The sequence below is a fragment of the Colletotrichum orchidophilum genome (assembly GCF_001831195.1).
Source record: "Colletotrichum orchidophilum strain IMI 309357 chromosome Unknown Scaffold_149.1, whole genome shotgun sequence".
NCBI lineage: Eukaryota > Fungi > Ascomycota > Sordariomycetes > Glomerellales > Glomerellaceae > Colletotrichum > Colletotrichum orchidophilum.
In genome coordinates, this window is record NW_019173105.1 from 30189 (window position 1) to 51945 (window position 21757).

The 21757-nt window shown below is 54.1% G+C and overlaps 8 protein-coding genes across 8 annotated transcripts; 4 read left to right on the plus strand and 4 right to left on the minus strand.

The window, feature by feature from the left end:
• Positions 1 to 676: 676 nt before the first annotated feature.
• Positions 677 to 2737, plus strand: CORC01_12308 (uncharacterized protein; the record flags this gene model as incomplete). The annotated part of the gene is made up of 5 exons (XM_022623929.1): positions 677 to 698; positions 1057 to 1173; positions 1228 to 1374; positions 1432 to 1944; positions 1998 to 2737. 5 exons carry the CDS (start codon positions 677 to 679, stop codon positions 2735 to 2737), a joined length of 1539 nt encoding a protein of 512 aa, XP_022469550.1.
• Positions 2738 to 3289: 552 nt separating this feature from the next.
• Positions 3290 to 4924, plus strand: CORC01_12309 (CoA-transferase family III; the record flags this gene model as incomplete). Its single annotated transcript, XM_022623930.1, has 5 exons — positions 3290 to 3454; positions 3588 to 3619; positions 3673 to 3799; positions 3852 to 4356; positions 4419 to 4924. 5 exons carry the CDS (start codon positions 3290 to 3292, stop codon positions 4922 to 4924), a joined length of 1335 nt encoding a protein of 444 aa, XP_022469551.1.
• Positions 4925 to 5671: 747 nt separating this feature from the next.
• Positions 5672 to 7605, plus strand: CORC01_12310 (uncharacterized protein; the record flags this gene model as incomplete). Its single annotated transcript, XM_022623931.1, has 4 exons — positions 5672 to 6682; positions 6737 to 6901; positions 6961 to 7272; positions 7333 to 7605. The coding sequence occupies 4 exons, from the start codon at positions 5672 to 5674 to the stop codon at positions 7603 to 7605; spliced, it is 1761 nt and encodes a 586-aa protein (XP_022469552.1).
• A 564-nt stretch (positions 7606 to 8169) lies between these two features.
• CORC01_12311 (uncharacterized protein) lies at positions 8170 to 9136 on the minus strand (the record flags this gene model as incomplete). Its single annotated transcript, XM_022623932.1, has 2 exons — positions 8170 to 8824; positions 8904 to 9136. The coding sequence occupies 2 exons, from the start codon at positions 9134 to 9136 to the stop codon at positions 8170 to 8172; spliced, it is 888 nt and encodes a 295-aa protein (XP_022469553.1).
• Positions 9137 to 12996: 3860 nt separating this feature from the next.
• CORC01_12312 (uncharacterized protein) lies at positions 12997 to 13408 on the plus strand (the record flags this gene model as incomplete). The annotated part of the gene is made up of 3 exons (XM_022623933.1): positions 12997 to 13077; positions 13161 to 13221; positions 13284 to 13408. The coding sequence occupies 3 exons, from the start codon at positions 12997 to 12999 to the stop codon at positions 13406 to 13408; spliced, it is 267 nt and encodes an 88-aa protein (XP_022469554.1).
• A 267-nt stretch (positions 13409 to 13675) lies between these two features.
• On the minus strand, positions 13676 to 15213 carry CORC01_12313 (uncharacterized protein; the record flags this gene model as incomplete). The annotated part of the gene is made up of 4 exons (XM_022623934.1): positions 13676 to 14050; positions 14119 to 14260; positions 14310 to 14780; positions 14837 to 15213. The coding sequence occupies 4 exons, from the start codon at positions 15211 to 15213 to the stop codon at positions 13676 to 13678; spliced, it is 1365 nt and encodes a 454-aa protein (XP_022469555.1).
• Positions 15214 to 16432: 1219 nt separating this feature from the next.
• Positions 16433 to 18677, minus strand: CORC01_12314 (uncharacterized protein; the record flags this gene model as incomplete). Its single annotated transcript, XM_022623935.1, has 4 exons — positions 16433 to 16772; positions 16845 to 17658; positions 17730 to 17896; positions 17974 to 18677. 4 exons carry the CDS (start codon positions 18675 to 18677, stop codon positions 16433 to 16435), a joined length of 2025 nt encoding a protein of 674 aa, XP_022469556.1.
• Positions 18678 to 19550: 873 nt separating this feature from the next.
• On the minus strand, positions 19551 to 21460 carry CORC01_12315 (asparagine synthase; the record flags this gene model as incomplete). Its single annotated transcript, XM_022623936.1, has 4 exons — positions 19551 to 19622; positions 19676 to 20212; positions 20263 to 20682; positions 20738 to 21460. Coding segments are annotated over 4 exons (1752 nt in total), but the record flags the coding sequence as incomplete, so codon positions are not given.
• Between the last annotated feature and the right edge of the window lie 297 nt (positions 21461 to 21757).

Genomic DNA, 21757 nt, shown 5'->3' on the forward strand with positions numbered 1-21757 from the left:
AACCCATAAGGGCTTGGCGTTGCCCATTCATTGGTCGGCATTCTGCGTGATATTCTCAGCGATGCCCGACCATGGTACCTTCTTTACCTAAAACCTACCTCTGCTGACGACGGTAAGATGAACAACCGAATCCTTTAGCTGCGCCTCCACCAGGGGGTTATGGAATGCTTGCCAATGAACCCAAGCCTTTACCCCTTGCGCGGTGCTCTGCTGTATCTCTGAGGCACACCAGAAGAGTAAGCAGGCACACGAGCACCTTCCGCTCCCAGCCTTACCCTGAGGTGAGGTAGTCTCTCACGGCATTAGACACTCGGGCAATCGGGAGGGAGGTGAAATTATTAGGATGGAGGGGCGGGAGACAGCCTCCATGTCTTGTCCAACTACCGATGAGAGAGGCAGCCAAAAGCCGTTTTCGTCGATTGACCACAGCATCCAACGTTGATACCGAGGAGGAAACGAAAGCATATTTCACCAAGGGTTCCCACACTGGATGGTTGGAGCCCGTAGTATCAACCTCTCGGGAACATTGATGGGACCCGCGCGATGCCGCCGCTTTCTCCTGCCTCTCTTTTGCATGCTATCATCAGCCAGCGGGCCACGGATCAGCTCACCACGTCTTGCGGATCGTCTACTGCTTGCATAGAGGTTTTCTGTGGATGGCCTGTATCAGGGCAATATGGGTTTGGGCAACGAATCCTGTGAGTGATGCTTCTCGTTCTCCACTCCCTAATGCAATGGAACCGGATCACATACAGCCTACCACGCGGGAGACAAAACCGGAGACGGCTCCAGTGAAATTGCCTGAGACTCCATCGTTATCTTGCTGTGTCTCGGTCCTTCTACCTCACTTTATGTGGCAATGCTGTCCGGTGCTGGTATGATTTAGGCTTCGATTTTGGAGATAAGCTGAGGAGTAAAGATGCGCCGATTCCGTAGTCGTAGTCAAAGGGCGAAGGCTGTTTCCGTACCTCTTGTTGATCTCCAGAAAGTCCACGTGTCATGACAAGAGAACTATAGCTAATACAGGGTCATCCAGATATTACATTCTTCTGGCAGTTTGTGTACTAGCCCGGGGAGAAAAATGGATTAGAGATGTCTGCATAGCAGCGGCGTTGATCTTACCGGCCGTGGCTGCGGTTCATGGCATCGTCCTCGCCGTGCTGCACGTGGATGGTTAGTTCGAATCAACAAAATTTTCGAACTTTTAGCTGACACCTCATCGCCTAGACGCCACCGATATGGATATCTATGGAGCACTTCAGTTTTGCTCTATAGGCATTCTGGCAGTTCCATTGACGGTCAAGAAGTCCGAGACCTACTTCCACGAAAAGGGACGCAACACCGTCTTCGTGTGGACGAGTCTACTACTGGCAGGTGGGAAGCCATAGAGCCGGAGCACGAAAATTCTCGAAAATTCACTGACATTTGCAGGTCTCGTGAGCTTGGCCGTCGAATTCTACCGATCCAATTCCATTCCCTGCTATCAGGACGATAACGGCAGACCAATATCGCCGAACCCAAGAGAGTTTCCTTACGGAGATAGTCCATTATGCGGCCTTACCTGTTCCCAGACGGCTGGTCCTTTCTCACGCCTGAGGCAAAAGGCTGCCAGCGAAATATTCGTGGTTCCAAGACCGAATGAGCTCCGCTTCGGCAACGCCATGTTCCTTGCGGTGGCATGCTGCGTTCCAGCCATCATCTCCCTCATCTCCATGAGGAACAAAATCGTCATCACCGATTGGATCAAGAAGCAAAACGGGCCACAGAAGGAGAAGGAGAAGGAAATCGAGGAGTCAAAGGATCTACACAGAACCTTTAGCGGGTTCCTAAATCTGATTGAGGTCTTCGTTTTTGGTGGCGCAGCATTGGCCATCCTCATCCTTGGAGAGATCAACCTTTGGAGCCCACAGATGGATTATCATACAGAACCATTTGGAAGTGTTGGTAAGTTGCACGCGCCTGGCGAATATCTTATCTGCTGACAAGTTCCCATCCAGGCCAGTGGGGCACCATTGTCGCAACAGGGCTGGCAGTCATAGGATCGTTCCTGGTTTACCTGCTAGACGGGATGAAGGAACCTCCAAAAGACCCTCTTCACATCTGTGGCTGTGAGCACTGTCGTTTAATCCATGATCGGTCGCAAGAAGTCGACTCGGAGTCTTTTCGAGAAAGCTCAGACGGGCATGCTGACCACGTTGAGAATGGCTTCCCCCCGCTCACTGGCATATCCACACGTGGGACTGAGGGGACGAAGAAAGGTACAGGGCACAGACGGAAGGTCTCCGCCGGCCTGATCAAAGTCGGCAAATGGTTTGGGAGCACCACCGAAGACCCTTTCGGAGCCCCGGATTACAGAGGGAGTCAGTATCCCGAGACCCCGGGTGAGCGCTTGCGCAATTCCAATCTGAGGGACACGGTCGAGCAGTACAGCACATATCGAGAACATGAGCCGCAGGAGCCAGTGTCGCCGGGACACCACTCAGGAAGTGAATATGGGTCCATGACCCCGAGGCCGGTATCACCCGCATCGCAAGAGTCGCCATTGTCGCCTCCATCACCGAGCAGGGCTAGGCCGAGAAATAATTCAGAACCGGTATACTCTCGATCGTCATCGCAGCGGCGACCGGGATCTCCTTCTTCACCGGTGGGTTCGCCCGAAGGTCAGCAAACTCGACGTCGGCAGACTCTTGAGGTCCCCGGGTCGAGATTCCCGCTCAAAGCTCAGCGTCGTTTGTGAATGTGCAAGACAACGCGAGGCGAACCAGTTAGAAGTTGAACGATGTCCAGCAGACTCTATAGAAGCTCCGACTAGAGATGATAATTGGATGGTTTAAATGGGGTTAAAAGACGCCTATGCTATTGGTGGCTATCTCCGTCGTGGGAGTCTTATTTTCTTTTCATAGCATTTGTGGAGGCGTTCGGTGCCAGTGCAGCTCAATATCCGGCCGCGAGCTCGCACGAAGATCATGTAAGAATAGAAATCACGGAATGAAAGCATGAGATCGTTCGCATACATACGTTGCTTGCCCTAGACTGGCCGGCCTGTGGGTTGGTGGTAGCTTTTGCATTCTCAACCAAATCGGTGTTCCCGTACATCCGGGAGATCAGAGTCCGAGTTTCAGAGCTGGCGACTGGGACGAAAGAAGTCCGTGATGGTCTGTGCCTGATTACCTAAGTACTTACATTTTGGTGGACTAGGATAATGCCGAGGCCTACCCGACGGCATCCCCGCCAACGGACCGGAGCTAGACCGGGGTCGGAGCTGGGGCACCAAGTCGCGACCTCAATAATGCCGGTCTTCAACTCCAGCACAACTTCCCCGCAAAGGTTGCCGCATTTTTTCAACGTGGACAATGACTTACTCATTATTTGGAGTTTCGTCCCGGATAGTGTCGAGGGCTGCTCGGTCATGTCCGCAGCCGTCACGGCTTCCGAGGGCATGGCGCCAATACTCGTCAGTGCCGAGTAGCAAGCTGCCGCTTGACGGGTATCGTGTGCTGGATATGACGAGAGTTTTGGCTGGGGTGAGACCAATCAGCGATCTCGCTCCTCGAACTATTGGGCACCTACTGACACGAGTGATATAGCCATATTGCACGCAGATTCTGGGAGACTTGGGGTCGGTCGAACTCACTCATCTCGTGCTAAGCAACCGCACTGACTCAAATGAAGCGCCGAGGTGATCAAAGTCGAACATCCCGTCCGCGGTGATGATACGCGCGCATGGGGGCCTCCGTATGCGACCTACAAATCCGGCTCATCGAAAGAAGGTCCCGGTGAATCGGCCTATTTCTTAGCAGTGAGCGTCCCTTTGGTAATACGTTTGAGCCAAGCTAAAAGCTCCGTTCAAGGTGAATCGCAACAAGAAGTCGCTGGGCCTCAACTTCCAACACCCAGACGGCACCGAAATCCTCCACAAGCTCGTCTCAAAATGCGACATCCTGGTCGAGAACTATCTGCCGGGTACTCTCAAGAAGTACAAGATGGACTACGAAACCCTACGCACCATCAACCCGGGTCTCATCTACGCCTCCATCACGGGCTACGGCCAGACGGGGCCCTATTCGGACCGCGCAGGCTACGACGTCATGGTCGAGGCCGAATTCGGTCTGATGCACATCACAGGCAGCCGCGACGGAGAGCCTGTGAAAGTCGGCGTGGCCGTGACGGACTTGACGACGGGTCTTTACACGAGCAACAGCATCATGGCGGCCCTGCTCGCGCGGGCGAGGACGGGAAGGGGACAGCATATTGATGTAGCCTTGAGCGATTGCCAGACGGCGACGCTGGCCAACATTGCTAGCAGTTGCTTAATCAGTGGCAAGAAGGACTCTGGACGCTGGGGCACCGCGCATCGTAAGTTTTTCGTTCTATGGCATGTGCTCGATGAGTACCGGGATTTCTGACACGACGGCCAGCGTCAATCGTTCCCTACAAGTCCTTCGAGACGAAAGACGGAGACATCCTCTTTGGCGGCGGCAACGACCGCCTCTACGGCATCCTCTGCGAAGGGCTCGGCAAACCAGAATGGAAAGACGATGCAAAGTACAAGACCAACGCGCAGCGCGTCGCCAACAGGGTCGAGCTCGAGCGCCTGATTGAGGAGATCACCGTGACTAGGACCACGGGGGAGTGGCTGGCCGTCTTTGAGGGCCGGGGCATGCCGTACGCGGCTGTGAATGATGTGCAGGGTACGCTGGAGCACGAGCACACCAAGGCGCGCAACATGGTTGTTGAGATGGAGCATGACGAGTGTGGGCCGATTAGGATGGTGAACACGCCTGTCAAGTACTCGGAGAGCGAGCCGACGATCCGGACGGTGCCGCCTATGCTGGGGCAGCATACGGATGAGGTTTTGGGGGAGCACCTTGGGTTCTCGGAGGACCGTATCCGATCTCTCAAGGGTGAGGGTGTGATTGGTTAGGACTAAGTAAGCGACTAAGTAAGCTAGGCTTGAAATGGGCGGAGGACACGTCCTACATCCAGAAATGGCCTTCACTGCGATTTTAACCCACCCCAAGGCGCTGTGCATCGGATGAGTGCATCGGATGAGGGTATCTGGTTGCTCAAGGGTAAGTAATGGGGCAGTTCACTGCAATATTAACCCACCCCAAGGCATTTCACACGTCGTAACCATCAGGGAAGACCTCAATTTTTATTTTAGAAGTGAAGCGAAGAGAGAAGAGGCTTTAGAAATCCTGAATGCTATACTTTGTTGCCTATGCTCCCCCATGTCCAAGTTTCCCGCTTTTGCCTCGCTCGTCACTGTGTGCAATTTGGTTGACCGAGTCTGACCGAGGACATCCAAGGTCCGGTAAGTGGGTACGCACTCGGTGGGTTCGGTGTGACTCACGTGACACCCGCACGACTCACAGCGTTCGCGTGTTTGAAGGCGCATTTCTGCGGTTGACTTTGTCTGTCCTCTGTCCACGCCAAACTGTAATTGATTTCTCCTTTCTTCACAAAGATACCCATCAATTCGATGCCCTATTTTTCTATTTGTTGATCAGCCTTTTTTTTCTGGTTCGAGTTTCCGCACATGCAAGACAAGCTTCTTGTCCGCTGCATCACACACACACTCGGTCTGCTAGCTTCATCACCAGCATTCGATAGCACCCACACCTAGCTTATGCGCCTGCATTGCGGCACAAGCTGCAGTAACTAGCTCAATATGTCTGAGCCATTGGCTTCAGAGCCTATGGTAACTGATAATGATGCTTCGAATGAGGCTCAGATAGGTGACATCGAGGCCACAGTTGAGATGGGAATACTCCCGTCGACGACGGTTGAGGCACAGGCCGAAGATGCGCAAACAAGCTCAGTCCAATTCGAAGCTCGCGAGCAGTCACATGCACCGATGGATATCGAGCCTGCACCCATAGAAAATAGCCAGGATGCACACTCACCGGCTCCCGCGCCGGCTTCTGAGGAGCGCCCGTACATACCGCAGTTTTCTCCCACGACTTCGCACTTCATCATGAGTCGTCTTAATGGCGCCACCCGGACCTCACCGCCGCCTAATATCGTCACAGCTCCCGCCCCCACAACACCCACGATCTCTCAAAAGGATATCGAGGACACACCCGTGGACTACTCGCACCTCCCTCTGACACTTCACCTCCCCAATGCAGAACCTGTGGAGCCCTCGGCTGCTCCACCCAGCCATCTACCATCATCCGGAGCAAAGAGGAAGCGCACAGCCGCGGAAGATGAAGCCTCCCAGAAATCCGCAAACTTTCCTCCATACCCGGAGCCCGCAATACTCAGGCGTCCCATACCGAGGCCGCCTGTGAAGAGGAAGCGGACCAAGGACGACGGCAGCGGAAATCCAATGTGCGTGAAGTGTAATCGCATCTCTGCGACTGACGGCAATCTCATCGTCCCCTGTAGCTGCGGCGAGGCCTGGCACCAGCTCTGCCACGACCCGGAGATATCGGAAGACGTCGTTGTCGGCGGCAGTCCTCTGAAGTTCAAGTGCGTTACCTGTAAGGAGGAGGAGAAGCAGCAGGCCAAGTATCACCGCGAAATCGCAAGGTACCGCGAGGCGAAGCAAGAGCAGTCGGAGTGGAAGAAGTACCATAATGATGTCGAGAGAAGACGTGAGAAGAGGCTTGCTACTTTGCCTGAGTTTCCTAAGCCGAGCCTTGTTGGGTTTGAGGGAGGCTCCGCGAGTGGCAACGAGGTACCTATCAAACAGCCGTACAAGGACCCAGGATCATTGCTGACGTACTTGCAGAGGCGAGAATACTTCTCAGACCTTAAGAGGAGCGACCTCATCAATCTCCTCCTGTTCAGTGAACAAATCCAACCTGGTCTTCTCGTAGACGTCCTCGCCTCCGTCTCCAAGAAGCACCCCGACCTGCCCATCTTCGGTTCTCCAGATTGGGCTGAACCAAAAGTTGTACGTCCATAGCCATCGCCGGCCCCGTTCCAACCCCAAAAGTCTAACACCAAATGCAGCAGTACCAAGAACCCCAGCCTCGTCGCCAGCAGGACCACCGTGCGGCTCCCAAGCCCTCAAAACAGCGGTCCAAGACGGGCGGCGTCCGCAAGATCCTCAAGACGGCGCCCGCCGGCGCGGCCGACCAAGCAGCGGCGGACGCGGAGGACTCGGAGGACGCGCTGCCCGAGTCCTGGCCCAAGGCCGGGCACGGCCTCTACCAGCGCCTGAAGCCCGAGAGAGACGACCCGCTGCTCTATGACGAGAACGACGAGGAGGCGTTTAGCCACTTCATGGTCGACAAGCATGGGAAGCAGATTATGGAGCCTCTGGTGGGATAGAAGCCCGATGACGAAGGGGATGGGAGCTGTGAGAAGAGGCACTGGGCCCAGGCCTCGAGGTTTCTCAGCAAGAAAATGGCGGGCAGTTTGGATGGTCCTGGTGCTGCGGCGAGCGATCGTGAAGAGGCAGCCGGGCACAGCGTGGTCGCGACAGCTGTGGCTGAACCGACAGTCGGCCCAGCGGCTCCTCCCATCAACGTTGATACCAACGAGGCCCCGAAGAGTGGACGGCGGACAAAGCGAAGCCAAAAGGCTGCGATCGATCCAGACACAGATGCGTATACCTTGTTCAAGGAGCTGGCGCAGCTGAAGCCATGGTTTTGAGGTCACTTATCCCAGTATCAAAATCAAGGCGGGGAGTAGCAGAGGATACCTTGTGTAGAATTACCCCAGAAGTTAGAATGGCACACGGTGTTGTAGAGTTGATACCCGCAGCCAAACTGCAATTAATCAGTAGCTTTATCTCTTCTTCATGATGTTTGCTTTGAGTGATGCACCTCAAATATATGTGATGAAGCTGACCTTGATCGTTGAGACCTCACGTGTTAAGAGTCACGATGCGGCTAATATACCCTCACGACTCAGTGCACATATTATTCCTCGCGCCAAAGCATAAATATGGAATGACGTGCTGCAACAGATGCTGTTTGACATTGCGCTCATCAAAGTTTTAAGCTTGCCAGGTAAATTCGGACGAATAATGAAAATCGACAAGACGAACCAAAGTCACCATCAGATGGACATGTCACCCTTGAACCACTTCACATGCATATCCCATAATGAGTCCTCTGACATTAATATAGATTATCATTAGCTAATGTAGACATTTTCACTATTTCTCTGGCTACGTAAGGTATCTTGATTCCAACTTCGGCGCCCAAACAAATGTCATGCCGGTCTCATAAACGCTGGCGGAGGCGGCGATGAATCCTCATCCCCCCTCCCATTACCCGTCCCCGTCCCGCTCGCCACGGAATTAACGCTCGCTCTCACGCTATTCTTGACCCGCCTCACCCCCATCCTCACCGGCAACCCAACCCTCTCACCATCACCGCCGCCGTCGCCGTCGCCGCCCTCCTCCTCCTCATCCACCGGCCGCGCCGCCTCAACATCCATAATCGCAACCCTCCCCGGCGCCTCCCCACCCGCGCTACCCAACCGATGCGCGCTCACGCCCGGCGACATCCTCCCCCTTCTCACCTCTCTAAACAAACGCCTCGCCCGGATCCCGTACCGCTTGACTTCCTTTCCCAGCCAGTGCCGACACAGCAGGACGAAAAACAGGTCCCAGAGCCCGATGCCCCAGAGGAACATGTACGCCAGCACGCGGCCATAGGTGTCGGGCATGCCCCAGTAGGTGAAGCCGGGCGCGAAGACGTCGCCGAGGGCAATGTAGACCCAGAAGATTGCGATGAGGGGGGCGCCGAGGAGGAGGCGGAGGAGGAGGGTCCAGCCTGGCCAGGGGTCGTGGGCATGGACTATTGAGCGCGCGTCGAGGAGGATATCTGTGGAGAGGATCGCGATGAGGGCGACGGCGGCGGGACTGTGGTTCATGGTTAGACTTCAAAAGATATGCGGGGGGAAAGGAGAAGGATAGAGGAGGAGGAGGCGAGATGACAGACCCTGTGCGATATGACATGGGAAACGACACATTGTAGAGAAACCAGGACATGATCCATAACAGAATCGAGGCGGCGGCGACGTGCGCTACGTCATTTGCGATTTGGGCGCGGAGGAGCCATCGTTTGAATTGTCGTGCCTGTTGTGCGTTGGGACGACGAGGCCTCCGGACTCGGGTCCGGCTCCGGGGCGGTGGGGGGATCGTGAGCGGCGGAGGACGGTGGGGGCGTTCCATTGCGGCGGCGGCGGCAGCAGCGGTGGTGGTGTTTGTTGTTGTTGTGCCGCTGCACCACCAGAGATCCTCGAATTGGGGGGTTTGGACAACAACAAAACGTTTTGGAGATTAAAAGCGGGCGACAAAAGGTGAAGAGGATCGAGGGTTTGCGTGAGCGGCCGTGAGCATGATCTTTTTCTCGGCGATGATGAAGCTTGTTTTGTTTTTCTTGTTTCGACTTAGTTTTCCGTTTGGAGATTGCCCAGCATGCCAGTGACGTTATCTGTTATGAGAAAATAGGGAACCGGGTAAAATTAGAACCAAAAGGAGGTTAATAGGGTAAGAGGCAATGCCAGGAACCAAAATAAAGACTAGACACTAGTGACCGATGCGGCGGGTGTCTCAGACGGGAAGTAAAGATGATAAGCCAGGTCGGGTAATAACAAAAGGTTAGGCAATATTAAAAAAGAGATAAACCTCGGGATTCTGGAACGTGGCAGGAGATCACGCCGAGTGAGATGAGTGTGAGGGTGAGCGAGTGGGTGAGTAAGAGCCGAGAAGAGGCACGGAGCAGACGGAGTGTTGTTGGGTCGTATCCTGATCTGCCTTCAGCCGGACTGAAGATGTTGAGACGTGGACGATTGGGCGGTTGTTTTCAGCCGAATCGGTCGATCATTCATGGATAGGATGAGACGAGAGACGATTGGGAACCGGGCACGGGGCGAGAAGTCCGGACAAGGTTCGTCAACACGCAAACGAATGGGCAGAAAACCCCCGAGGCATGGAGGACGCGAGAAAACAGAGACGACGGCCAGCGAGGTGCAAAAGATGTGCCCTTCTCACGTATGTCCGGCGATGTGAGATGTCGAAAGAAGGAAAGAAGAATCTCAGACGCCCGCCAAGAGAGCATCTGCGGGACAGACCCGTCGTTTTGAGCCAGAGTCGGTGCAGATGTCTCTCGACTTTTGGAGGGTGGAGGGTGGAAGGGGGAGGGCGGTCCGGTCTCCTCCAACTCAACCGTGTTGTTGGTGCAACGGAGCAGCGAGCTGCAACAGTGCCGCGTCCCCGAATGCAGCGCAGCAGTATGCATCATTTCCTAGGGTCTTTGGGTAACAACCCATTCATAGCCAATGGGCCCTGCGCAGATCATACCGTCGCCCAACCGTGTGCCCCCTGCACCGGCACTCGACGCCGTCCCGTGCAGTAGTCTGGTTTCCAGGGGATCCGCGAGTGCCACAACATGGACGCTTCTGCGGGGCCGCTCACCGGACTGCCCTAGCTCCCCTTTTTCAAAATAGCCCGCTGCCCAGTCGATGATGCTTCTTCCCCTGGTGGCCCTGGTGAGGCTCGTTCTGGAGACGCCAAGCGCAACACCCACCATGGGGTTCGTTACCAGGGGGGCCCTTTACTCTTTCAGGGCCAGCCCGCCATTGTTGGTGGTTCTCGGGCTCGGACGAGTCTCAGACCAGATGAACCTCGATCAGTCACGCCCCCCGGCGGTGGCATTCTCGAAGCTCAGAAAAAAATACCCGAACCGAGCCTGGATTTCTCTGTCGTGCCCGGGACCTGAACACATCCAGATTCCAAGAGGCCTCGGCCCGATGAACCAGAGACTTGTCGATGGTAATAGATACCATATGGTGCGCCTTGCTTACTCAACGTCGCACAGGCTCTCTGGAAAACCCCTACGTCTTTGCCGTTAATCAGCAGTGATTTGAGTTGTCTCTTTCCGGATCTGAGGAGGTTATGCGAGGCGGGTAGGTAACCCTTGCCAACGCAGCACAGCCTCTCTCTCCCGGGGTCTTCTCCATCCCATCTTTTTCAACAGCGTGGAACCTGGAAACGAAACGTCGCTTTCCCTTCCGTGAAAAGGAATTCTGGATCCAGGCGTTTCTGAAATCATGGCGTGTATGCTATCAACCGTCGGACCATACCACCACCAACCGAACCGTGGTACACCTATATGATCGCCCATGTCCTCTGATACGTCTCATGCAGGATAACCGAGTCGTATAATCCTTTCTTCCGAAGCTTTGGCGTGATCCTTTGCGGTTTGGCACCTGCCTGATGCTTCTTGTCGTCTTCAAGCGACACCGCTGGCTGGAACATCGTGAGGACGAGACTGGGCGTTGCCGAGGGTTTTCGAGACGGGTGTGTGCGACTGGTCTTTGCAATATTGATTGAATGCCAGCTTCTGCCATTGACGGTGCCTTTTATCCATCATATGCGTTCTTCAAGCTCCGTATTGAACGGCCTAATGTGGCATTAATCTGGCGGCCATGTTAGACTGAACATTGTCATGACGACCTAGGCTCCTGTGCACAACGCAGAGATAATATTGCCACCCCACGATAGCAATGCCGGTGTGGATGGAGATATGGGCTTACCAAGATTGCAGTACTCTGTGATCTGTGCTGAATCATATGACACTCAACATTCCCTCCCCCGAGGATCATTGGATCTCTTTATCTTTCATTTTATGTTACCACCGTCGTTCTCGGACACATTATTCTCCTCTTGCCGCCGCCACCGCCGTCTACCTATGTGGCTGGTTTGTGACGAAAGGAAATAACGCAATATAACCAGAAATCACAGCATCTTTGCTACATCTTTGCGGAAAGACTCTGGTCTCTATGCGATTTGGTGCGTTGTCCTTTGCTCGGGAGTCGGAACTTTCAGATCGTGATTGTACGACCAATGAATTGGCATGAAGTACGAAACTGGGCGGGTCGCAGGAACGATTGTATTTGGTGATGGAGCAAGAACGCTAATTTGGCCAGTAAATCTGAATCCGGGGGACGTTCGGAAAGCAAGAGTCACAACTTCCGGACGAGAAGGTGGGGGCAAACACAACCCGGTCTGCCGGCGATGTGGGGCCGAGCCGAGACAGAGTTATCTTGTCACGGGGCAAAAGCGAACCAGCAATGAAAGTCCCCAAGGATACGGTAATCACCATGCTCATTACTTGTGAATCATTATTGGGAGAATCAACAGGGATTCTTTCGAGTTTCAGGGTTCATGGCTTCGGCTTTTGCGGTGCGAATGGAAAATTTCCCCTCCCCAACGGGCATCCCGGATATGCGGCGTCGGGAATCGTTCCCCGGATTCTCTTCATGACGCCGAAGACGTCGATGCCCCACAGAACTCGTTCACGGGGTCGCCGCGGGTGAATTTCTGTCCAGCGGGTCCTGAGGTAGGGAAGGCGCATCTTTGAGAGCGCGATTTCCTACCTAGGTAGGCGTCTTTTCGATGGTCGGGAGATTGAAAGCGACGCTGTTAAAACGACAAGAAGTCAGCGTGATTCTGCGGCAAAACTTGCGGTCTGAACCGTGTATGATCGGGACGCCCTTTTGCGGGAAAATTCTAGAAGGCGAGGCCGAGTCGCGCCTGCTCCGATATGAGGCGGTGCGCAAGACTTCGGTTTGGTCAAGCTGTCGCAAACAATATAAACTAGCTTTTTCGTAGGCTAGAATCAAGGGCAGATCATCCGATACCGCTGTTCTACTCGTCGTGTTGTCAAAGATATCGTGCCTACGGTAGAAAATTAGATGACTCGTGGGCTGGCTATATGGATACACGGGGCATGAGAAGTGCCTGTCGTCAACCACAAGAAGTCCAAACATTAACTTTGTTATCCATGATTGTTGTCTCCTGCTAACTCCAGGGTAAGAAATTACATGTGGTTACCCTTTGCAAGACTTTCTTATTGTATCCGTAGCTCCACCGTGTATCGAGAATAGTGGAGAGGATTCAGAGAAAGCTGTCAACTGTCAATCCTATAAAGAGGCGGAGGTCTTCGCGATTCGCGATTTATCCGATTAGTAGACAGAAAATTCTAACAACTCATCACAACTTCAAGCTAATACCCCACCAAACTCAAAATGAAGACATCCATCATCTCTACCATCACCATGCTGCTCATCTCCAGCAGCCTGGTTGATGCTCGCAAATGCGTGTGTCTTGTACGTCTCACGCAACTCTCACCTGCTGTAGCTTTAATCTAGCTACGTTTTTATTTTTACAGAGCTGACTACTGTCACTATAGTTCAAGAACCAGGACGGCAACGACCAGGGCTCCCAGGGTTCCACTGCCCACTGCTGCGGTGGTAAGTGCTAATTCTTTATCCTTTGGCCATCCTTCTGCGCCTAAGACTAAGGCGTAACTCAGACGACGTTGTCATTGCACCTTTCCACAAGGCGGAGTTCTACTGCCCTAACAGACGGGAGACCCCCGCCGAGTTCCATGCTTGCTGCACAGGCTGGATCCACAGCTCCTTCGGAAGCTGCGACTAAAGTTGTCTGACAAGATTCTGGCTGGCATGCGTAGTCCAGGGACTTGAGATTCTGCTGCAATGGAAAGATTCAGAGATCAAAACGGAGGCATTGGCTGATCGCTTTCATACACATGACTGGTTAACACAACCTTCCCCGTCCAAATTGCAGTCCAAACTTTGTCTCTTGAATGATATGTCCGCAGTCCAATGACAAAAATACCCCTACTCCTTTTTTCCAGCAAGAAATTTGCATGCGCACTGCTCAAAACGCAGTCCCCCAATGCCTTTAAGCACTTCCTCCCGCTTCATCATTTTGCTCTCGCTCATTTTTGCGGAAGCAAACCAGCAAGCCAAGATCGTAAACGACCTTGAGACATCCCGCGCCCACAAAAGCGACCCAGAAAAGGTTCTTGTCCACCAAGATTCCCACTCCCACTGGGCCGACGCTCGAAACGCCGGTTTTTAACACGTTGATGAGCCCCATTACAGCAGTGCGTTCTTTGGGCAAGATGACACCCGCGAGAAAGGCGGCTCTCGGAGCGACGTCCATGGATTGCGTCAGCGCGCGAAGGATCAGGAAGGCGATGGCCGTGTTGGCATCTCGCGGTAGAGGGATGAGCGCGGTGAAGATGGCTGAGGGCAGGTGAGTAAAGACCATTGTCTGGGTGTCAAAGGTCAGTCTATCGGGGCTACAAAGATCTGGAACGGGTTCTTTAGTTATGTACGTACGTTCAGGTTGCCGATTCGTTTGGCTATAGAAGACGCGACCAGAGTTGTGACTGCGGCCAAGAAGCTCGTTGTGAAGAACAGAGACCCCAGGGTTCCATCATCCACCTTGAATCTCCAACGGAAAAAGAAGGCAATCCAGGATCTGGGAAACGTTAGCTTTCAGAATCGTAAAGGAACTATTGGAGGCATACTGGGGAGTCAGGCTCGATGCGAAGGAGTCAAGCGCAAACAGGACACACAAGGTGATGACCACAGGCAGGCTCTCCTTCTCGACCCGAGGAACCACCTTTGACCGCCAAGTCTTGACGTCGACTTGTCTCATCGCCGGTCGTTCGCCCAGAATGGGGACAGTCTCCTCCTCAGAGACCCTAGCTTCGTCCTGTTCTGCCTCCGTATCACGGCTTAGTAGTAATGCCAGGACAAACTTGAACACACCCAGCGCCGCATATGCATAGAAGACTACGCGATACGTGCGCTCGAGCTCCCAGCCGGCCTTCGTCGTCAAGTACTGCGCCGTCCAGCCGCTCGTCATTGCCCCAAACGCCGTTCCAGCGGCTCCCATGAGGCTGTACCAGGCATACACATCGCTCCTGTCCTCAGCGACGGTCAGATGCGCGACGATGCTCTCTTCGACGGCGCGGAAAGGCCCAATCTCATTGCCACTATTGACTGTTAGTCTTCCATAGTCTCAATTTTCGGAGAGCGTGTGTGGTGAGACCTTGGGCTTATGACTCCTACGACAGCAGCGGCCAGTAACGCCCAGAAATTGCTGCAGATTGCGAAAACGACACCGCTGACGGCCATCAGAGCGGCCCCTACAGCAAGCACCGCCTTGCGCCCTACGCCATCGGCGATGGAGGTGAGGACCAGACTGATGCAGACATCCCCGACCAGAGTGAATGCCATGAACAGGCCTATGCGCGTCGCTGAAAAGCCGAGTAGTTCAAAGTACGCTACTAGCTGCAGGGTCGTCGCGCCGTACGCGAACATGCGCACGAAACGCTGGAGGCATAGTAACTTGACATCGAGGTGGCATCTGCCGAGAGCCCGGAGACCGGTCTCGGAGAGTCCACGATCCAGAAATTGTCGAAGCATCGTCTTTACCACGCTGGCTGCATATCGAGAGGGAAAAGTAGAGTGAGAGTGCGGATTGATCATGTCCGCGGGCAAAATTTAAATTGAATGATAGTCACTGGAAAGTGGAGCCTGTTATCAATTGTAGCGAAGTGACTAGCAGGAGCGAGACCCCTGGTAGTCCAACTACGAGAATCCTTCAAAGTAATTTGCTTTACCATTTTGATTTTTCACCACGACTCGATGGTATTATCGTGGCTGCTTAAGATAATCGCATTAGTAAAGCACGAAGGTGTCATCGTGAGAAGGCAGAGTGTAAATATGACCCAAGCGGGTAAAGCGCCAAGTTGCTTGCAGACAGTGATTTATACACAACTCCCTAGTGTGAGTACATGCTCACTTGCACTGAACTTTTTGCCGGTACTAGAGAGGTTGGAGGAGATTTTCCGAAGTCGACAGACCCGGTGTGCTGGTTATAGGAGAGCTCCACCATCCAGTAGTTCAGCTCAAAGAGCCCGTATTATCACCTACTTGATAAACTCAAAGAAGTTGAGAGTGGTGATAGAGAGATTTTGGACCGAAATCTACAAACCAAGAGATATTTTAAAGGATGAAGGGGTCTGGTCGAAGTACACAAGTTACACTTTAAGACGGAGGAGGTCAATGAAGACTTAAAGATTTAAGGCATCGTGCTGCTGATGGCAGATATTTCAGAACCAAGGTAGAAGAAATCGGAGTAGCTATGCTGCTACTCCGCCTGGACCATATTGATAGAAATAATGAGGTCACGCTGTGTTCTTACTGTTGCTTACCGAGGGTTCAGGAGACGGAGAGGCTGGGGTTTTCGTGATTCCACTCCTTCTGGAGACTGACTTTCAAAAAGGCAGAATGGACTGTAGATGGAGTGGTGGTAATTGAAGATGAATTAGGATATAAGAAAGTCAAAGAATTCCTGACCCGCATCACTCAAGCCAGAGAGCGTCAAAGCAGATTGAGGAAGCCTCTGAAGATTGATCGTCCATAGTACTAGAAGTCTCGGCAGACGGAGAGCTTGACAACACATTTGATAACGCGGTCGATGAAAATATGCTGGAATCACCCTCACATGATGATGTCAAGTCGGCTGTGCTTACAAGGTTTCTGGTGCTCAAGTGCTCGTGTTCCTGTCTTTAAATCTCACATTTGTCTGCATCGTCTTCATTAAAATCCAGAAAAGTGGCCCCTGACACAGCGCTCGAAGTCAAATACGTAGACTCCATCCCCTATCAGTCATGCCCAAGCTCCAGGCTATTCCAGGACCTCTCCTGACGATATCGTCAACCTCTTCCTGGTGTTTTCTCTGCGCAAGTCCAATCTCGAGGGTCTGCTTATCCTTCGAGTTGATGGCCACCATAGCCTGCAGGGTAGAGCTCTTCACCACGCCGATCCCCGCCGACCTTGTTTGAATGATGGCGAAGGCCAGGAGGACTATTGAGAGGGCGACCTGGCAGGAGATAAATGCGAGCCAAGGCCAGCGAACTTTTACAAAAGTCTCCGCCGCAAGCGCTTTCCCTCTTGCAATTGTGGTGTCATCCGTAATCCTGCATTATCCTCAGTTAGCCACCGTATCCATGACTCCAAAAACATCGGAGAAAGTGCCATATGGAACTCACCGGTTCGACAAGCTCCTCGCAATATTATTCGTAATATTCGCAACAGACTCTTTGATCACAACCTCCTGCGAGACGTTCATCCGCCCCTGCGCCTCCAAGGTCTTGGCGCCATACTGCAACGCCGCCCAGTACCGAGCCGGCGCCAGGCCGAGTGTACTCTGGATCCCGCTTAGGTCCGCATACGACCCGTTGAGCGCGTACGCCAGACTCTCCCGCATCGCACCGAGCCCCGTACCGCCGTAGGGGAAATTGCCGCCCTCGGGGTTGAGAGGATCTCGTATCGCCGGCAAGTCGTCCCGTACCTGGCCGGTCGGGAACGTGATGGAGCCCGGCTCAACCTCCAACGTGACATCGAGGACCTCGCGCGACTCGATGTTGCCCGTGAACGAGAGAGTATACGTCTTGGCACAAAAATACAGCACAGCCTCCACGGCACCGATCGTGTCATCATTCCCCTCCCGCAGGGAGTAGATTACCGTAAAATTGAACAGCGCCGCCTCGGGGTCTACGTCCGAGGCAATCGGCTCGCTCGTGCCCCTCAGGTTGACGAGGCCATAGTGAGGCTCGCTCAAGTTCGCTGACAGCCCGTTGGGGAGCGAGACGAGTACCAAGGGGCCGCCGGTTGGCCTCTTCTTGGTGGTGACGTTTAGCGACTCCGAGATGTTCCAGAACTTGGCGCAGATACTCAGTGAGCTGTAGGCGTCCCACTGGCATTCGCTTGTGGGGCAGCGGGCCGGGCTGAGGGGGAATTCTTGGGTGTGATCGTAGCTCAGGCCTTCGAATATGGATTGTTGGACATAGTGTTGCTGGTTCACTACATGGGGCTCTTTTAGTAAAACGTGGCATGCAGACGAAGGCAGAAGAGGAGGACGAGGGAGTTCATACTTCCGGAGAAGAGATTGGAAGTACTGAAAAAGTACGACGTGGACCTGGCTACCGTGGCATCTCCGTCTACGCGCGCAAGACGGACGGGGTACGTCACGGCAGACTGCGTCAAGGTCGAGGTGAAGATTGCCGTGATCATGACGATCGTGGCGATGAGACTCGGGGACCTGCGTACGTAGTCAGCAACTTCAACCAAACCCTCTCCTCCCACCGGTACCAGAAACCCCCCCCACAAAAAACTCACCAACCCCTGGTCGTCTTCAACAACTGGATACTCCCCCACGGCCCTCGACTCGCCGAGTCAAAGTCCTGAAAGTCCTCCAAAGGCCTCTCCTTGCGATACCAAAGCCATTTCAGCTGCGACAGGCTCTCGGAAACCGGGATGACGAACGCGGCCCGCGCCAGCGTCGCGAGAAAGGCGATGAGCGCGTTGATCGTCAGCCCCAGGGGCCACTCGGGCAGCCGTTGGCCGTCGAACCGGGACAAGACTCCCGCGAGGGCGGCGACGGAGGCGATGCTTATGATGGACCACAGCAGCTCGGGTAGCCAGCCCATGAGGGACGAAGTCCATGGCTGCTTGGGGCCAGGAGGAGCAAGGCCGGATTCCTTGTGGGACAGATGGGACTTTGTATCTGTTCTTCCTGACGTGTAGTCCCACCCGGCGTGACGGGGTGACTCGGTCGAGTCCCGGTCCGTGTTGGCAAGCTTTTTATAGGCAATTCTCGGATCGCCGGAGATGAGGGCCGCGCTGGGCTCGGCGGTCACGGAGCTCTTCGGTGTGGGGGGTTGCTCGGACTCTGGCAGTTCGGTGCGGGTCTCCGTTGAGTCGCCGGACCGCACATTTATTAGCGGTCTCTGGTCGTCTCTTGAGAGGTCCGATGGCTCCGAACTGTACGGCGGGCGCCTGGAACTATCTGCCGCCGCCCAGGGACCTTCAAGGTGGTGCATGATTGCTCATTTGCCGGCCAGAATCTAGCCTTCAGATTGCAAATAATCAACAACGCTTGTAGCCTGGCATTGTACGTGGGAAGGACTTGACAACATCAGGAAATGTGAACCTTGCTTACTTTAAAGTAAGAAAAGCGGCCGACACCGTGCAGCACAATCATCTGCCTTGGGTTTGTTTGTGGGTGGATCGTCAAGGCAACAGGATCACACAGAGACAGCACAGCCCGTCGCTACCCCACCAGCGATGCTGTGACAGGGCCGATTGTGTCTCCTTGGGCCTGAGAATAGCTAAGCGATGCTGCCAAGCCGGAATGGGGACGCTGTTGGTGGCGCAATATGCAGGAAACCTCGAGGCAAGGGGTGGCTGGGAATCCCCGACATGTGCGTGATCTCGGCTTACATGGGGACTGCCGAGTCGCAATATATCTACTTTAGGATGGTTGACCATGTGCCACTGTCTCACAGCCTTGCCATCGTCGCTCCATCAGTGAGATTTTCCCTGGCCACTTGCGTTTCATTCATGATGCTGAGGGGCTTGGAGGAAATTCGCTTCACGGCTTGGTCCATGTAACCAACAACGTCGCTGAATCCGGCCTTGGGGTTTAGAGAGCGCTTTTCAAAAAGCGTCGAAACTTGATTCTTGTCACCTTCTCATAGTGAGCTCGGTTTAAGTCTCCTCTGACTCAGACTTGCCTTTACGACATCATTGCTAGCGGTCATTGTATGTATACTTGAACGCAGGCTGGAAGCAAAGGGTTACTGCAGAACAGAAACGCACAATTGCTGGCCACATCGTTCAAGGGACCGCCAGCTCGGAAGTATCTGTACGTCATCATCGCCAGCCTCGGGAAGCACTCGCATCCCGCAACAAACTCACGGAGCAATGAGCGTTGTTCCCTTCGTTTTCCCACTCTCCATCTTTGCGGTCCTTGAGCCGAATTGAATCTGGTAGGTTGGTTAGTGACTTATTCATTGGCCTCATTCAATATGGTTCTTACCGCTCTCTTCTTCTCCTGTGCGACTGCGCACATGCCGAGGTCCTTCGCAAGAAGCCTCAGCACCCTTTTCTCAGGATCGACCCCCGAATCTGCTTCGGTGAAGCCAAAGTCGCACTTTTCCCAGACCGGGCATTCGATAGACCATTTGACAAACTGCTCGTCGAGAAACGGGAAGCGCACCTCGCGACTCCAGTGGGACATGGCTCTATCGTCGCGTCCCAAGTTGCGCTTCCCGAGCCGGCTGACATCCAACTTGAGTTCCTCGAGAAGGCCCACATAACCTCTTCTCGAAAAGGCGGTGGTATGACGCACGTAACCGCCAAAGAGCTCATCGGCTCCGAGGCCCGAGAGAAGTACTCGCGCTGGCGTGGCGTATTGTACAACGGGACCCGACGGAGTACTCTGCGACATGCCGACGCCACGGGCAGCAAAGTAGAGAGCGTAGGCGATGGAGAGATCCATCTCGGTGTTATGAGGATACATCAAAGAGATAACTTGGCTTCGATGTTCAAGCACTTCTTGATAGGGAATGTCCACCTGTCTGAGATTAGCATGGGAAGGCCGCTGAGCGTGCTGAAGGAGCTTACGGCAATGAACCTCCAGCTGCGGGCAGGACAGACACTAGTTAGCTCGGCAAAGGACTTCCTTCCCGTGATCCTGTCTGGACAGGCCTCGTAGAGGCTCGGCCCGCCAGGAGAGTTGTCAGCCTTCGCTGCTAGGCGAGGGTTCTCAAAGGCTACATTGATCAGGTCGATGCCTTGATCGGACGGGACTATGTCGCTTGCCATACGCGCCAAGATCGTGCAGTCCAGCCCGCCGGAAAATAGAACAGCTAATCGCGTGTCGTTGCCGGTATTGTGATCTGGGGGTTCAGGAACGTTCAAGACACGTAACTTTAGTGACTGCGTCATCTGCTGTCTGACAGCCTGCACTGACGGCGACACTGCTGACAATGGTTGGACGTCTGATGGTGGAAGTGTCATATTGAAGACCCCGATATTGAGGACCTGATATCGTAAGTAGCAAAAACGTAGTGTATGCCGCGGGAGACATCTAGCTTACCGTCTCAGTCTCGCCTGGCGTCCAAGAGCGAGGCGAAGTTGGGCTGAATGAGTCACTATCCCAAGAGACGAAGTCGACGACGTAGATGCCATCCGCTTCCACCTCCCCCCACGACGATGACGTGCTTTCAGATATACTGGATAGTCTGATACCTCCCTCTCCATTGAGTAGCAACGAGCGTCGACCAAGTCGGTCGCGACCATAGAACAGACGGGACGAAGTCGCGTCAAAGTAGACAAAAGCGAAAGGGCCCTCAATGCTGCGCAGCACATTCAAAATCGCGTCCTCCGCGGTATCGCGGCTACTGGCCGCTGTAAGCAAAGCAAAAATTGCCTCTCCGTCGTTCCCTTGGACGGGTTCACCCGCAATCTTCCAGGCTTCTCCGTTCCAGCATAGGACAGATCCAGAAGACGCGTCGCAAAAGGGCTGCTGCGTGACATGATCCCCGCGCAGAGCCAGGACCGTCGAGGTCAGAGTCAGAAAGACAGAGCCATTGCTACCGCCTGATGTTTGGCAGCAAACTTGGCCGAGGTGATCCGGACCGCGGTTGCAGAGGCAGGCCTTGACGTCTGGGGGCAGCGACTGGAAGCCGTCGCGTGAAACGACGACGTGGATCCCGCACATTATTGCCAGCAGGGTGACATTCCACAGTGCGCTGCTCAGGCACAGATGGCAGGCTGTGAAGACGACGCCTTTGACTGTGCTGCGTCGGTTCGGAGTGCACTGAAGGGAAGCTGGCGACCGCGTTGAGGTTGGTCTTCAAGTTGCTGCTGAAGTTGCACAAGAGTCGGCCGACGGAATTTGTTCGGGGAGAAAACGGACACCCACAATTGAACTTGGGGCCAATTGCAGACCGCTAGCCCCACTATCGTTCAGCGTGGAGATACCTAGGCACGTGCTGGGTACATCCCCACGCTCTCCAGGTGAGGCGTTGGTGGTCAGAATAAGAAGCTCCATCATCGTCAAAGCTATTGAAAAGAATCAGCGAAGTGAATGAACCTGCGAATTCTCGAAACCTCT